The sequence below is a fragment of the Macrobrachium nipponense genome, chromosome 1 (assembly GCF_015104395.2).
Source record: "Macrobrachium nipponense isolate FS-2020 chromosome 1, ASM1510439v2, whole genome shotgun sequence".
In the NCBI taxonomy this organism is placed as follows: domain Eukaryota; kingdom Metazoa; phylum Arthropoda; class Malacostraca; order Decapoda; family Palaemonidae; genus Macrobrachium; species Macrobrachium nipponense.
The window spans coordinates 9,570,327-9,585,326 of NC_087200.1; the positions used below are offsets into that span (position 1 = coordinate 9,570,327).

Here is a 15,000-nt window from a genome sequence, read left to right on the forward strand (position 1 = left end):
TCATTGTTTGAGTTTTCTCGAACGAATTTGGATCCAGATTTTCAGCCTGACTTTAAACTCGTAATTTAACCTATTGAAGTGTCCAATATGTGTAGCATGAATTTATGAGCGTTTGGCTACATTAGTCATTATTAATTGTTAATTACCTCTTTTCAATTCAAGAAAATCTCAAACCTTCGTTTTACCAAATACTTTAGACATTATGTCTCTCTGACATCAGTCTCGAGTCTCGGCATAGTCGCTCACAGGAACCAGGACCTGTTTAGCACGAGGGTGAAAGCAGATGGAAAGGTCCCACCAGTATGAAGATCGATACCCAGAAACCTTTTCCCAGTTTGCTGATGATGATGAACTGAGCTGTTTTTGTTGTCCAGGTCAGGCGGCTGTTGTCCTTTGTTCCGACAGACGCTCCATGATTCTTGATTACTTGTCCTTCAATCACGGAGGTGATCACCAGATGCGACGAATTTTCTTTCAAAATTATTTTGCAGAAAATTTAAGGCAATGTTGCACTTGCAGATTTTTTTATGTCGTATCTTATTTATGACGCGAGGTTACGGAAAAATTGATGATGATGAGAGAGAGAGAGAGAGAGAGAGAGAGAGAGAGAGAGAGAGAGAGAGAGAGAGAGAGAGAGAGACTTCGTATTGGGCTGATCTTATCAGCTATTTAGCTGAGATCAGTGATGATCTTGATTCAGATTTAGCACTTAGAAAATAAAATGGTACGAAAATTTGATCAACAATGGGAAATCGCTTTTCAGAGTCATTAAATTTTACTGAATTCAAAAGTAATTTTGACTATTAAACTAAGTGCAAAACTCTTTCATGAATTTAATTAGCTCACATGGCTGATGCAGCTTGAACTTCCATCTATCTTAATTTCGCATGAACAAAAATATGGCCAGATCTATCTTCAGTCACTCCACTTCCCACCATCCATCAAATTTGTTTTCCATCTGCTACAAACAAATAAAGAACCTAAAAGAGACCTTTTCATGAATATATTCTCTTTCCCAAGTGTGTTTGTGTGTACCTTTCCTTGTGAAATTTAAAAAACCAGCAATTGAGGCCCCCTTTAGAACACATTTTAGCAGTAGAAATTTTAGCATACTGCTAAAATTTCTACTCACAAAGCCACGTATTAATGTGTCACTTAATTTTGCTTTTTATGCAAATACTAACACTTCACTTCCATGCGCTCCAATACAGTGAGGACAACACACAAAAGCTCTATCAAAAATATCTTCTGCTCTCATTCTTCTATCCTAGCATACACACATCGCTATCACATCTTTTCCTTCTCTCCACGCCTAGTATTACCCAAGCAGTTCTTAAACTAATGCAACTGTACTCTTTCACCTATCCCAAGATTCTTCTTGACCTACACCTCACATAGCTCTACACCTTACAGCTGCCCTTATAACAATCACCCATTTTCCTACCCACTATGGTACACTCTGGAAAGATCCAGCTCCCTCAGCTTTAAGAAGTCATCTGCTGTTGATTTCTTCACACCACAACCATGCACACTGAAAACCCCAAGGGTACGCCCGTTCAATCTTCTCGTGATCGTTAAATATACACATGGAATAAAAGTGCTGACCACATGCCATTTGTCGTATAGTAACTACTTCCACCATATAAGGTGGTCACGTGATTGTCATTGCCTTCATGTGAAGAGGCTCATCAGCTACTTGGGGTATTTCCTCCCGCAATGGGTCCCAACTTTTCTCTATTCATTCCCCTATCTTGAGACATTTTATAATCGCAACCTAGCCATTGACAATTCCCACAGTAAATCGGTTCCAAAGCTCACTACTTGTGTGGTAGCAAAGCACTGCAAGGAGGTTGACCTGGATGCTGTGATAGTCAATGTGCTGTAGAGTTAGGGTCATCTGCCAGTTAGGGGATATACCTCTCTAAAGAGGCTCGCATCTCGATGCTAAGCGCTCCTCAGCTTTAGTTAATAATGTTGCATTACAAATGCAACCATTTTTCACTTTCTATGGCGGAAGTGACCGGGTAGTAGAATATTGAGTACTACCACTGCAGTAGAATTCAAATTTAGTGGACTTGCACATACATTCAGCCACGCACACACAAATATGACTATATTTATATATAGTCATAGAGCTGGAGGAAGGAATGAAAGCGCTGGTCGACTCTTTCATTACTTCCTCCAGCTCTATGACAACATAAAATATCGCATGTAATATATATGTATGTATATATATATATATATATATATATATATATATATATATATATATATATATATGTGTGTGTGTGTGTGTGTGCGTGCGTGTGTGTGTGTGTGTGTGGGTGTGGCTGAATGTACATACAAGTCCACTATATTTGAATTCTATCACAGGAATGAGGTGCTTCTATTCACAATAACAACCACAACCGACTCTACGATAAGGAGGCCCTTGCCATTCTTTCATGGAAATCATTGCCATACATGTTCCAGGAGACCTTTCTTCCACCCACCATCAGGTCAACAACAAGGCATTCCCTTGGGATAGCCCTTCAGGAGCAGGACTCCCAGGACTTAGCACCAGCCAATCCGTACCTTTGGTGCTTAGCCAGATCCTCTCAGGCGAATCAGGCCTCTCGCAGTCAGCAGAAAGAGCTTGCGGTTCTTGTCATCCAATTAGAAAATTCCTGAAAACTATGTAGTCAAGCATGCAAGTATAAGTTACACATAGGTACTTTTACCCCTGGCATCATTCGCCTTTTGTAAATGGTATAATGAACTACCAAAGTGCTAAGGAAAATAAATGGAGTTCGGACAACTTTTAAATAATTTACCTGCTGATACTGATAACCATTCTAAATTTACTATTAGGCAAGGAAAAATGGAAAAGGAAACACTAGAATACAAGTCTTTAAGTACATTTGTCACAGAAACTTGTAACTTGCTTAATTTAGTTCAATCTTAAGTACACCAGTGATACAAGACAATCTGCTAGCAGCACAAAACTTATAAGTAATCATTCAGTTTGTCAGACATATTTACTAATCAGGCCCAGTATCAAGAGCGTTGCCTTGGCTATCTTTCTAGACTTCAGAATTGAATAATCTGTGATAATTAGTACTGATTAGTTTAGTTAGGGCAGAAGTAATACAGAATTACTGTTAGTTGTTAAAATATTGAATGTTCAGGTTGGGCTTTACCACAAAGTTTTGTCTCTTTTCAGATTTTGTTGATTATCATAAGTCCACATTGCGAAGAGTGTAATTGGCTCATGAAATCATAAATGACCTTTAGAGTATAACCAGTTCTGTGACCCTGACCTTTGATCTTTGTAGGTAAAATTCAAGATAAGCTTTTATAGAATAGTTACAATAATCGATATGAAAAAAGATGCCCCAATTATTCAGCTGGCTATAAAGAGTTTAACAGTCTAAAAGCTAATATCTAATCCTTTGATCATCAAGGGCCAAGCTATGTAGACTTGTCTGCTAGTGCATTCGTCACTTTTGTTATTTTTCAGTATGAAAGTTACCACCAGCAAGCAGGCATTTAAGAAGCTGTGAAACCACGAAATATGAGTGAAGTATTAAGATCAAACTGGGTGCACTTCAGTAATAGGAAATTACAAATATAATTTAACAATATGAAAATGAGACTAATAAGTACCTCCGGCCTGGACCTCTGATCTGTCACTTTGGACTAGCTTCTCCCCCAAAAACATTCATCACAAGTACATAACCGAAGAAAGCATTTACAGAGTCATTTAAGCTGATTCGCTCATTTTTCTGTACCTTGTATTGGACTAATTTTTCACCAGTGTTAATAAGTGTAAAGGTTTCCATAGTGACTGAATGAGTATGTGGTTCTGCTAACGAACAGACTCTAAACAGGTGGTCATCGGACAGTCCAGCAGAGAGACCAAACTCCAAAAGTAACCTCACCAGAGATTATAATGGGGATTTCATCTTTCGTCGTGTGTTCTTTCTCAGTTTTCTGACATAAATAAATAAAAATTGGATGCTTGCTCTAATTTTATAATTACTTCTCTAGTTCATTGTTTGCAAACTTCTTACAATAATATTTGCGTTGATCTTTTTGGATTTTTTTTTAACATAATTTCTGGTAAAATACTTATGCTCTGACTTGCATGGATTTATTTGCTGAATTGCTAAATCTAAGTGAATTGAGAAAGTATATCTATCGATGTCTTGTTGAATATTGTGGCTACTCAAAGGTGTTGTGAAGCAGACTTTTACTTTTACAATTATCATGCATTTAAGTGGCATTTATTTAGAATTTTATTTATGAAAAATTTCATATTCACTTGGCCAGTTGAAGTCTTTATAAGTGTTTATCAAGGAAGTAGTGACACCAACAATTGCAGTTTATAAACCAAAGCCACAGTCAACATTGATTTTTTGGGGGGAAATAACTTTAATATTTTTCTGATTCAGTTCAAGGGTCAAACCTGAAAGTCAGTATTGGAACTAAAATATAACTATTTCAATAGAAAATAAATTTGAACCAGTAAAAGCAAGGGAGATGCTGTCCATTATAGCAAATGCTGTTAAATTCAGTTTTCATGGAAAAGAGTTTTCCCTCAAACGATGATGTCAGTGACAGTTATTGGTAACTGCAGGTTCTGTATTCTCATCTGCAGGTCTCCTCCAGAGAGATGAAAATGGAAGTAAAGAAGGTAAAGGAAGAAAGGAAGAAAGGATACAAAATGGTTAAAAACCATAACCACTTTTGATACTCGCACCTACTATATGACTTATGGCTGCTCATATTACAACTATTTATGGATTTTCGGAATCAAAATTTATAACACAAAACCTGACACTAGCAAATGTCTCAGTTAAATATTGTCAGAAATATAATTATATACTTATAATATATCTTTACACCGAACAGGTGAAGAGTGAAAAGCGGCAAGTAAAAGGAGTGATGTTCCACAGGCCATTATTAGTACTTCGAAATGGTTTGAAGTTGTAGTGCTGGCTGGGTGTCCTGTGCACGTTTCACTTTCATAAATATCGCAGTGCACAAGATTAATTCATATTTCTGCACAGAGAAAGTATCAAAAATCATCTTCGAATAAGTTAGTCATCAACGTTATATTACTGGACTTTTAAAGTGTTCAAATATACTAGGTAATTATTTCTAAGTATTGATTTACGTGTATATGATTATCAAATTGCGCCTCACTTCGAAGAAATTATATCTGCAAAGCAACAGAATGGTATTGCAAGTTAACTGCCTCCTCAACTCGGGAAGTCTGCTGTGGCTTTTACTGACATACAGTTTTCCAGTAATTTCTGTCGCTGTTGCTCACCAAAATTTGTCCCGTTTCATCTACTGTTTTTATTTTCAGCCAGCATAAATCTGTGGGAGAAAAATAAGAATTGAGGCAATATTCAGGAAAATAAGAAGCAAGTTAAAATGCTGCAAATAATGGGTAAACATTGCGTGCATTGATTCACAAAATGACTCTTCACAGAGAGTATTCACTAAATAAAAAAGAATAAATTAGGAAATAAACATCAATTCCTGTTTTAAGATATGTTATTGAAGGGTAAAACGGAGATGAAGAAATAATGATGAACCATTCTGACAATTAAAAAGGTTCGCCGAGGCTTACTCACTCATGGGTCCATTGCAGACTACAGCCGCGCAACCATTGCTGAAGCAGTTTCGGAAAGCTTCATGGTAAGGATTGGAGACTGCCATGTAGTTAGGAGCATCGTTCTGCCCGGCGTCCTTCCCCTCATACAAAACCATACGACAGCCTAAAGATAAATAGGTTTATTGATGAACTGTAAAATATACATTTCACATTTAGAAAATATTTTTTATCATGAAATGGAATCAGCTGATTACCCTACTTTTGTACATCATATATTGCATTTATGTGCAGTTACATAAATCTACAAAGGTGTATACAGCAAATTAGACTATGCTGATTTCAGAAGAGGAAAGTCCTGCTTTCTTCAGATCAATGGTTCTTAAACGGTTTATCACCACGTCCCCTCTAAGAGTTGGTCCCCCTTGCATCTCGGTAAAATTCACTCCTAGATTTAAAGGTAAATGAGAGAAGAAAGAGAAGCAGAGGAGATAAGGAGGTGAATACATAATTATAAAACATGGCAAGCCCAGCGAGTCTACCTAGAGTGATAGACTATACGAAACAAACGTTCTAAGGCTTTTGCATTTTTCTCATAAACTTTTGAATATTAGTTCCTCACTCTTGTGAAGAGAATAACGAATATAACTGGAGAATTTCTCATTTTTCCCTAGGGCTTGCGCCTCCCCTTGAAATTGCTGATACCATCCAGTTGAAGAGCCACTGCTTTAGATGACCCCAGGTTTATAGTGACAAGCGGTGGGCTGTTGGTGTCAGGAATCAGCTTAAGATGAAGTTACACAAAGCGCACTGTTTGACGTATTCGTTCCTAATAACAACTGTCTATAGTAATGCAACAATGCTTTACTGAAGCAATGTTTGTTGAATGCAAGAATCATCAGAAAGGCCTTTTTCTTTCCTCCTGCATTAAAAGGAAATATAAATAGTACCTGTCTTTCCCATCTGAAGCTGTTGCAGAATCCAGGCATTTGCGCTACAGGTGTATCCCTCGACAGTTGGTCCTAGTTGGTTTCGGGGAATGTCATAAATTACCGGAACACCACCTTGGGGACACTGAGAAAACAAATAAATTATGTTTAATTATTCCCTCTGGATTCTGTTGAATGATTACTCACAGGATGGCTTCAAACATTGTGATTAAGTTACCTGGAAGAACTCTCTGTTCTGAGAAGCAAATAATTCTGCAAACTTCTAACAATTACCAGTTTCTTTTTGGCCAATTTTAGGTAGCTATAAAAACGCTTCATTTCATATGGCATGAAATCCTTTGCGTTTGTGGTTCAAGTAATAGTTTTACTTCCTTTATATTTATTCATTTTCGTTTACAGTATAAAATATGTAAGGCATACCTAAATACCTAATGAACAGGGAATAAAAGACATTTTAAAAATCTTTAAGACAAGAACTGAAGAAAATAGATAATAAATCAATAATTATTTTTTAAACAACTGCAAACCTCGTCCACATAATATTACAAAAGTTCATGTCTTAAGCTGTCCTGCTGAATGTTTCATTATATAGTTGAGTGTGCGCAAGACTGAAGATTGAGCCAGGTAATGCAGAGGCACTGGTCTTGCTTCTTAAGCGGCTAGTTAGCGAGTAATGTTTTTAAGAAAACATTTTATGCAGAGAGTCAGCCGCACTCCTACAGAATAAGGTATCAGCTACATGGAATTTACTACCTATTCAGTGGCTGAACCTGGTCACTTGGGTTTACCTCAAGAGGTTTCTTGCCAACTTATACTGGCAACTAGTAACAGAAATTTCCTGACCATTTTTCTTATACAACTAAAAAATTCGCCAGTTATTTGTTCGCACTGAATATCAGGTTAATGTTATTTTGATTACTGCTAATGCTGCTGATTTACTATTCAACTTCAATAATGTGCAAGTCCATGATGCAGGAATTTTCTAAACCAAATATTTTATTCTGATCAAATACTAATCACTTAACCTTAAGTATTTTCTTTTGTTAAAAGCTTTCCGTGCTCTTCATAAAACAACAACCAAGTCGGCCTAGGGTTTACAACAATGTTCATATTGGATGACTCATTCGGTCACCTGCCTCTTGATCCTTTATATGGAGGACTGTACAGGCAACAGAATATTCCTAATTTCGAGTTTAAGTGGGAGTATTATAGAATAAAAATATCATTTGTCTCAGCTGGAAATTAAACAGCTTAGTTTTTTCGAGGTCAATATCAACATCCTACTTAAACCAAGCCTACATTACGTATATTTTGGTTGCAAAATCTCCAAAGAATTCGGTACCGTACTCACCATTATAAAACTTCTTTTGAGTATTCTTTGAATTTATGATCCATACAAAGAGCTTACACATTTAACGGTTACAATTTTTTTTAACATAAATAATTTGTTAACAGGTTTACAAATTGAAAATTAATTCTGACAAGATCATGGAATAAGATAATGCTAACCTTTTTTGGCATAGCGTAAGTAAAAATGTCCCAGCCACTCTGTTCTGACGCAGATGAAAGTCCTGACGTAATGGGCGTTGTGTTGAGCAGTTCACACGTATAAGAGGGACCTGGAAAGTGAAGAATTATTGTACCTTTGAGGTGCAATGTGTTCAGAGAAGAAAGGTTTCAATTACTATCTATTAATCCATCAAGGGTCTATGGAGAAATGTCCGATTCTACATATAACCAGTGGCATATATCTTTTAGTCTTTCTTTACTAAAAACTTAAAATAATGAAGTTTTTGTATAATATGTCACCCAAATGTTACCTAACGAGGGCAGAATAAATGCATAAGAACGAACATCATTGTAAGACTGAGGTCTTGATTATGTATTCTTTCTAAGAATTATATCCCAGAGAGAGGCTAAAAGAGACACGATGGAACTGAGTTTTCTCCTGTGGCAGAGTTACAAATTATTCTTACACCTCACTAACTGTCTCCTTACAATAATTTCGGTATTACATGACCATTGATAATGATGATTCTAAAGAAATGTACATATTTATATGGGTGACGTACAGAAGACCTCCAAATTCACCAGCCACCCTGCATCCCGCACAGCTCACACTGAGAAGCTACCACGCCTCCTCCAAACTAATATAGCAAAGTAAGCTGACCTTAGATTCCCTGGATCGCCGCAAGGGCGACAGTGTTCCCTGACAACACAAGTGCACTAATGACCAACAGAGTTCATACTGGGAGGCTTTCTGCAGCAAGGTCCAACTATTCGATAGACTTTTACTCGAAAACGTGGGATGACTAACATACAAGTAATCATGAGCAGTTGTTTCCGAAACTAATGAAGTATAACTTGCCCTCTAAGCTGGTCCCATTTATTCCAAGGAGGTTGGGACCAGCTGTGCTGGATACGGGGTGGCTGGTGATTTGTGGAGAGCTCGTTAGAGCCAGGATATTCATGGAGAAGCAAAGAGGCCAGAGAAATTTCTTAATAATTCTGCTGAGGAATGAGGTGTGTGTGTGATGTAATTATTTCAGGGTTAAATTTCTATTCGTGTTTTTTTATATATATAATTGTTTGGCTATACTATCCCATGTATTAAAATGCAGTTCAGATTGAACCTAGAGCACCCCTGAAGAAGACCATAGATACTTGGTTGAAATAGCTGTCAGTTAAGGATTGAATGAATTTGACAGTATTGTAGAGATTTAGTTATCCCTCCTTCCAGACTGGAAAAAGCACTGGAGACATTGCAAGATTTTGCAGTAATTAATAGCAGCCATACGTGTTTTAACATCAGAATAAAACGAAGAAAAAATTGTCATAAACTCAAATAATTCATAAGTAAATTATCCCAGAGTGACAAATGAACCCTTTCACATGAAGCAAATGACATTAAAGTTCCATTCCTTTAGAATGCCAGGGAACGCAAAGGCCTTAAGGGGCCTGTGACCCACACCCATGTCTAGAGTTAATGATAACAAGAAAAGTAACAGGTTAATGCACGCTGGAGTTCTGACCATACATGGCTGTGGTGCAGGTGGGAAGAAATAAACGCAGATGACCTGTTAATGGTGTGGAGGTTAGATTTTTCTCGTGTGGAGCATGAATGGAAAGGAAATGGCTGATTGTTTTTCGAGTAAGTAAAAGGAGCAGAGCGGTGTCAAGTATAAGTCGAGTGGTATCAGGGAGATTCTGGAACAGAAGTGAAAAGATACGAATGCATTCATTTGAGAACTGTAGTGGCTATACAGGGCATGATGAAAAATAAGTTGTGGTAGTTAGTGTGAATACGTTACGATTGGAAACAAAGTGACAGTGAAAGATTTTTTATTGAGGAGGAAATGTTGTGATGGGTGGCATTGGAAAAAGAATGAGTGATATATTTCTCAAGAGGACACATATTCGCCTTGCTTTGTTTCGAAAGCAGGAAAGGGTAGTTTTTATATTAAAATATTGTAGGAAAAGCGTTTATCAGATTTTTTAAATGTGCAAATGAGTTGAAAAACCAAGTTATTGGATGTGAAGGTAGGAAGTGGAGTTACTGATGATAGATGGAAGTTCAAATATGTTTAGTCTTATGGCCATTTCAGATAATCTAAAAAATATTTAGCAAATTCATAAGAGAGTTTTGGAATTCAAATCACATCGAAAATCGATTTCCCTTAGCTGACCAACCGTCGCTGTCATTTTATTTTCTAAGTTCTATCTAAACCAACATCGCCTGCTTTAGTGATAGCACTTCGGCCACAAATCTCAGCTAAAAGGACCACCAGAATTAACCTGATGTGGAGTTTGCTGTCTATTATCAGTACCTCCACTTCCTACCATTATATCCAGCAATTTGGGTTTTTATCTAATTTGCTCAAATACAAAATTTGATATACGCTTTCCCTCAACTTGTTTTATATTTCTCCCTAAGAACGTTTCATTGCCAAAAATTAAAACAAATCCCAAATACGTTTATTCCAGGAGGTAAAATTATGTTCTTCTCTTTTTCTGTCATCTACTGCCGTTTTTGTCGTTACCCATTAAAACTATCCTTTCCTGCTCTCCAAACAAAGCAAAGGCCCATATGTATTCTCTTGAGAAATATATCACTCATTTTTTTCCAGTCCCACCCATGCACACCCACCATCACAACATTTCCCCCTCAATAAAAACCTTACACTCTCACTTTGTTTCCAACCCTTCTTACGATCATGTAGTGTTCGTGTAACGTCATAAATATGACACCGCTGAAGATAGACGGAAGAGAAATGTCGTCTTGCATTTTCTGTATAATAATCTAAAATGTAGGCACGTCACCTCTGGTATCTCACCTCCATAATTAAAGGAGAGGCATTCGGGAACCTCGGAGCATCTCACGGAACAGAGCACAACCGGGTAATGATGGAATGTGAGCAGGACTGCACCGGTTGTGGTGATGCGCTTCCCTGGACCTGAAAAGCAGATTTCGTTCATCATCACACAACTGGCAAAAGGTTCTTATTCTTGAGCCGAACTGGTTTAGCAGTTCCAGCGGTCGACAAAATCACATTGGCTGCGAGAATGATTCAGTAAAGTACTCAAAAATGATAACCTGAAATTTTCCAGAAATATCAAGTAATCATAAACAGTTTATATAAAATGTGGCGATACGTAAATACAACCATTTACGACAAAATAATGGATACTGTTTCAGGGTAAAATTGCGTATTAGGTGTCATAATGAAAATCTGGTTTACTACAAGTAGACTTTGAAATTCCTAGGCACAGCAGGATTAATAATAATAATAATAATAATAATAATAATAATAATAATAATAATAATAATAATAATAATAATAATAATAATAATAATAAAATCCTTTATTTCAGCTCAGGCCATATACATGAAATATACAAAATGCAGACAGTAACATACACATTCTAGATACATGAGACAACATGATAAAAAAAATGAATAATCGCCACTTTAACCACCAAATAGCTGAGGGAGCATAAAAGATAGTAATCATAATACTGGTAATAACAGTAGTAATATTGGTGAGAAAAAAAATGCATTGAGAGTTATAACAGTTAGTGCACAGATTATATAACTTAAATTTCATCTAGAGACCTTGGGTGGTGACAGTAGTCAGGTCCTCTCGATGATTGTCTCAGAAAATAGTTTAGCAATACAATAACGTCACCTCTGTGCCACCCTTAGGAGGGAGTTGGCGAGGTGCTCAAATGTTAGTGGAGAATGAACCGTTGCGCTTCGATCACAATATGTTCATATTTATGACATTCGAGCGCCATTTTCCTTGACCTCAGTTATGGTAAGCCTGAAACTTAGTTAAAAATTGCAATCAGAGCCTGTGAACCTCCACCGTGGCTTGTGCAGGCAGCTGGAACGAGTAGTTTTCTTTACATACGCATGAAACTCAATAAACGAGATAATGAAAGAATCTTGGGTCCACATCCAGACACGAATCGAAATAAATGCAATCATTTGTTCTTTGGTACATAGTGAATTAAAGAGAGAGAGAGAGAGAGAGAGAGAGAGAGAGAGAGACGAGAGGAGAGAGAGAGAGAGAGAGAGAGAGACTTACCTGTCTTTTTCCAAGAAAAGGCTTGGATTTGCGCTTCCGTTTGGGTCAGCAAGTAATGAAGGAGGAGCAACGTGTAGTTTCGTGCCTTGTTAACTCTCATAGTTATCCACTAGTTGCCTTCACGGCTGCGATGTATTGGCAGACCTGCAATAAAAAAAACAAGTTGTGAATCGACGAAATATGGAAATGTTTTTTTCAGCTGAAGCACAAGTTCAGGAAATATATATATATATATATATATATATATATATATAATATATATATATATATATATATATATATTGCTTTCACTCCAGCCGAATCTCTTTTGCTATAAATACAGGCATATACAGAATGACAACTAATGAATATGCGAGTATGTATCTCAATTGATCACAACGAACACAAAGGCTAATTGGAATTCTTGGCCTTTTTCGACTTTTTTTCTTTTTTTAAGTCATTTCCTAACGGGCGAAACTTAATGGCAGAAATTGACAACATGGTGCACTATATGTTGGATAGACAATGCAAACAACTCTACAGGCCGTTGGGAGCCGAAAATTCACAGCTGTTTGAAATTTATGGATAAGATATAAATATCTTAAGAAAACCAGTTGAGATGCGATTCCAAAAGTAGTGCGTGACTTCAGCCACAAATGAGTACGACGACTCCAGCTGCTCAAACACGTCAGAAATAAATCTGAAACCGAATTTCTTTATACTCATATTATCCCTTTGGTATTTTTTTTAACAATCAAGAGACGGACAGAAGCAGACAGAGTCAGATGAGCAGGATGACAACCATCTCGTATTCCCAGTGTTAGTGTATCTGGGGCTGTTTCAAAAGTAAAATTGCTTGTTAGAAGGAGAAACGTTGATATCCGGTCAAAATATTGGGTACATTGTTTTTAATAACGACGAAGGTTGCATAGAGGAGTGTCAGAACCCTGGTCCCAAGAAAAGGGAGGTCAACTGACGGGGGCCACGAAATTTGTCAGCGCATTCCTGGATTGTGACGTTATAGGGTGCCTCTCGATCTTGTTTATATCCCAGGTCAGGCTGCTGACTTCTCAGTCGTTTACAGACTAGGCTGATGATTGGCAGGAAAACATTTGCACGTCCGCATTTTGATTAAACGCGGAGGTCTCGTGCCTTACTGTAGTAGCACTGCTGGCATTCAAACAAATTGCCAAAATACTGCGCTGTGTGCCGTCGTTCATAGAATCACACACACACAGAAAGAGGTAACAATGTTAGTTTTTGCCGCTTCCCTAAAAATGAAGAAATAAAACAGATGGAGTCACCTTTACAAAAGCAATGATCCCTCTAACGCTGATGTGCAGTAGTGGTCGTTTTAAACGGACAGCATAGGAGAGGAATTGGAAATCTGAGCTGTTCCCTCTGCCGTCACCAAGGAATTAAACAAAAACTAAAGCAAGGTCACTCCCGCATCACAGGGTAAGGGATAAAGAAAAATATCAAAATGTTTCAACACTGACATTTATATCAGCTCATTTACTCCTATCGTTTCTTTTTGAAAATTATCAACCTATCTATCAATTAGTCAGTCTCTCAGTCTGCACACACACACACACACATTAGTAAACAAAAATCACACCCAAGGGACAGCAAAAATTCTTCTCTCTTGGATAAAATATAATGAGAAAAGTTGAAAACTGTAGCGCGAGTCTCACAAAATTTAGGAATGAAAACGCCCATATTTTTAAGTTTGTTAAATTGCCTATCCTGTACCATAATTTTAGACAAGCTATTTCCCCAACCTGAATCGTGCTTTCATAATTTTAATCGTTCTACCTTTAAATCTCTTTTAGAAATGGCGGTGCTGGACACCGCCTTTATTTTTAACAAAAACCTACGTAGACAAATGGAGGGTATGGCCATGGGGTCTCCTTTAGGTCCTACCTTTTCCAATATCTTTATGTGCTCGCTGGAAGAGCGCTTTTTAGATGAGTGCCCTCTTTCCTTCCGCCCTTTATTTTATAAAAGATACGTTGACGACACCTTCACCCATTTCAGGCGTAATTTTGATTGCGATGCATTTTTGAAATTCGTTAATTGGTATCATCAACATATTAATTAGTTTACCCTTGAAAGGGAAGTGAACGACCGTCTTCTGTTTTTAGATGTAGAAGTCTTTCGTGAAAAACAGTAAGTTTAACACTACAATTTTTAGGAAAAAGACATTTACAGGGTTAGGAACGAATTTTCATAGCTTTTGTTTTCATGATTATCTAACTCCATTTTTACTATTGTATATAGAGCAGCCTCCCTTACGTCTAACTGGCATGTCTTTTATAAAGAAATTACCTTTCTTTTAACATATTTTACCGATAACTGCTTTACCACCAAGCTCGTCAACAGGATTATTTACAAGTTTCTTAATAAAGAGCTTTGCACTAAAACCAATCAAGCAAATGTTCCAAAACTTCCTTTTTTATGCCCGATTCCCATATGTACATGATTCCTTTAGGGCCGAATTTACAAAAATCGTACAAAAATACTTTGGTGCATTACAGGTAAAACTTATTCCTGTAAATCCACTCACAATTGGCTCCATGTTTAGATATAAGGATCGTTTATGCCCTTTCATGTCCTCTGGTATAGTGTACAAATATTCTTGTCCCAGATGTAGTCTGGGAACTTACGTGGGTTCTTCTCAGAGGATGATGAGGGTTCTTCGCATAGACTGCCACAAGGGAGTTAGTTTCTGTACTGGATGTTCACTATCAAATCTTGAACAGTCCAGTATACGTGAACATAGTAAAAAATGTAAAGTTTCCATTAAATATGATGGTTTTATTACTGTGGGTGAAACCTCCAGCTCAAATGAACTATTGATCCTCGAGAGTCTTTTCATTAA

General features: G+C 37.2%; 1 protein-coding gene across 1 annotated transcript; it reads right to left on the reverse strand.

The window, feature by feature from the left end:
• Positions 1-3,053: 3,053 nt before the first annotated feature.
• On the reverse strand, positions 3,054-12,278 carry LOC135220087 (uncharacterized). Its single transcript, XM_064257406.1, has 6 exons — positions 12,141-12,278; positions 10,887-11,006; positions 8,062-8,171; positions 6,553-6,676; positions 5,625-5,768; positions 3,054-5,364 (listed from the first exon to the last, which is right to left on the reverse strand). The coding sequence occupies exons 1-6, from the start codon at positions 12,238-12,240 to the stop codon at positions 5,270-5,272; spliced, it is 693 nt and encodes a 230-aa protein (XP_064113476.1). The 5' UTR covers positions 12,241-12,278; the 3' UTR covers positions 3,054-5,269.
• Positions 12,279-15,000: the final 2,722 nt, after the last annotated feature.

Bases quoted from the DNA above. Each gene is read 5' to 3' on its own strand.
- LOC135220087 (XM_064257406.1), bottom strand. From the start codon at position 12,240: ATGAGAGTTAACAAGGCACGAAACTACACGTTGCTCCTCCTTCATTAC. The intron at 5,769-6,552 runs GTACTATTTATA...ATTTATCTTTAG, and splicing joins GCTTCAGATGGGAAAGACAG to GCTGTCGTATGGTTTTGTAT. The intron at 5,365-5,624 runs GTGAGTAAGCCT...TTTCTCCCACAG, and splicing joins AGTCTGCAATGGACCCATGA to ATTTATGCTGGCTGAAAATA.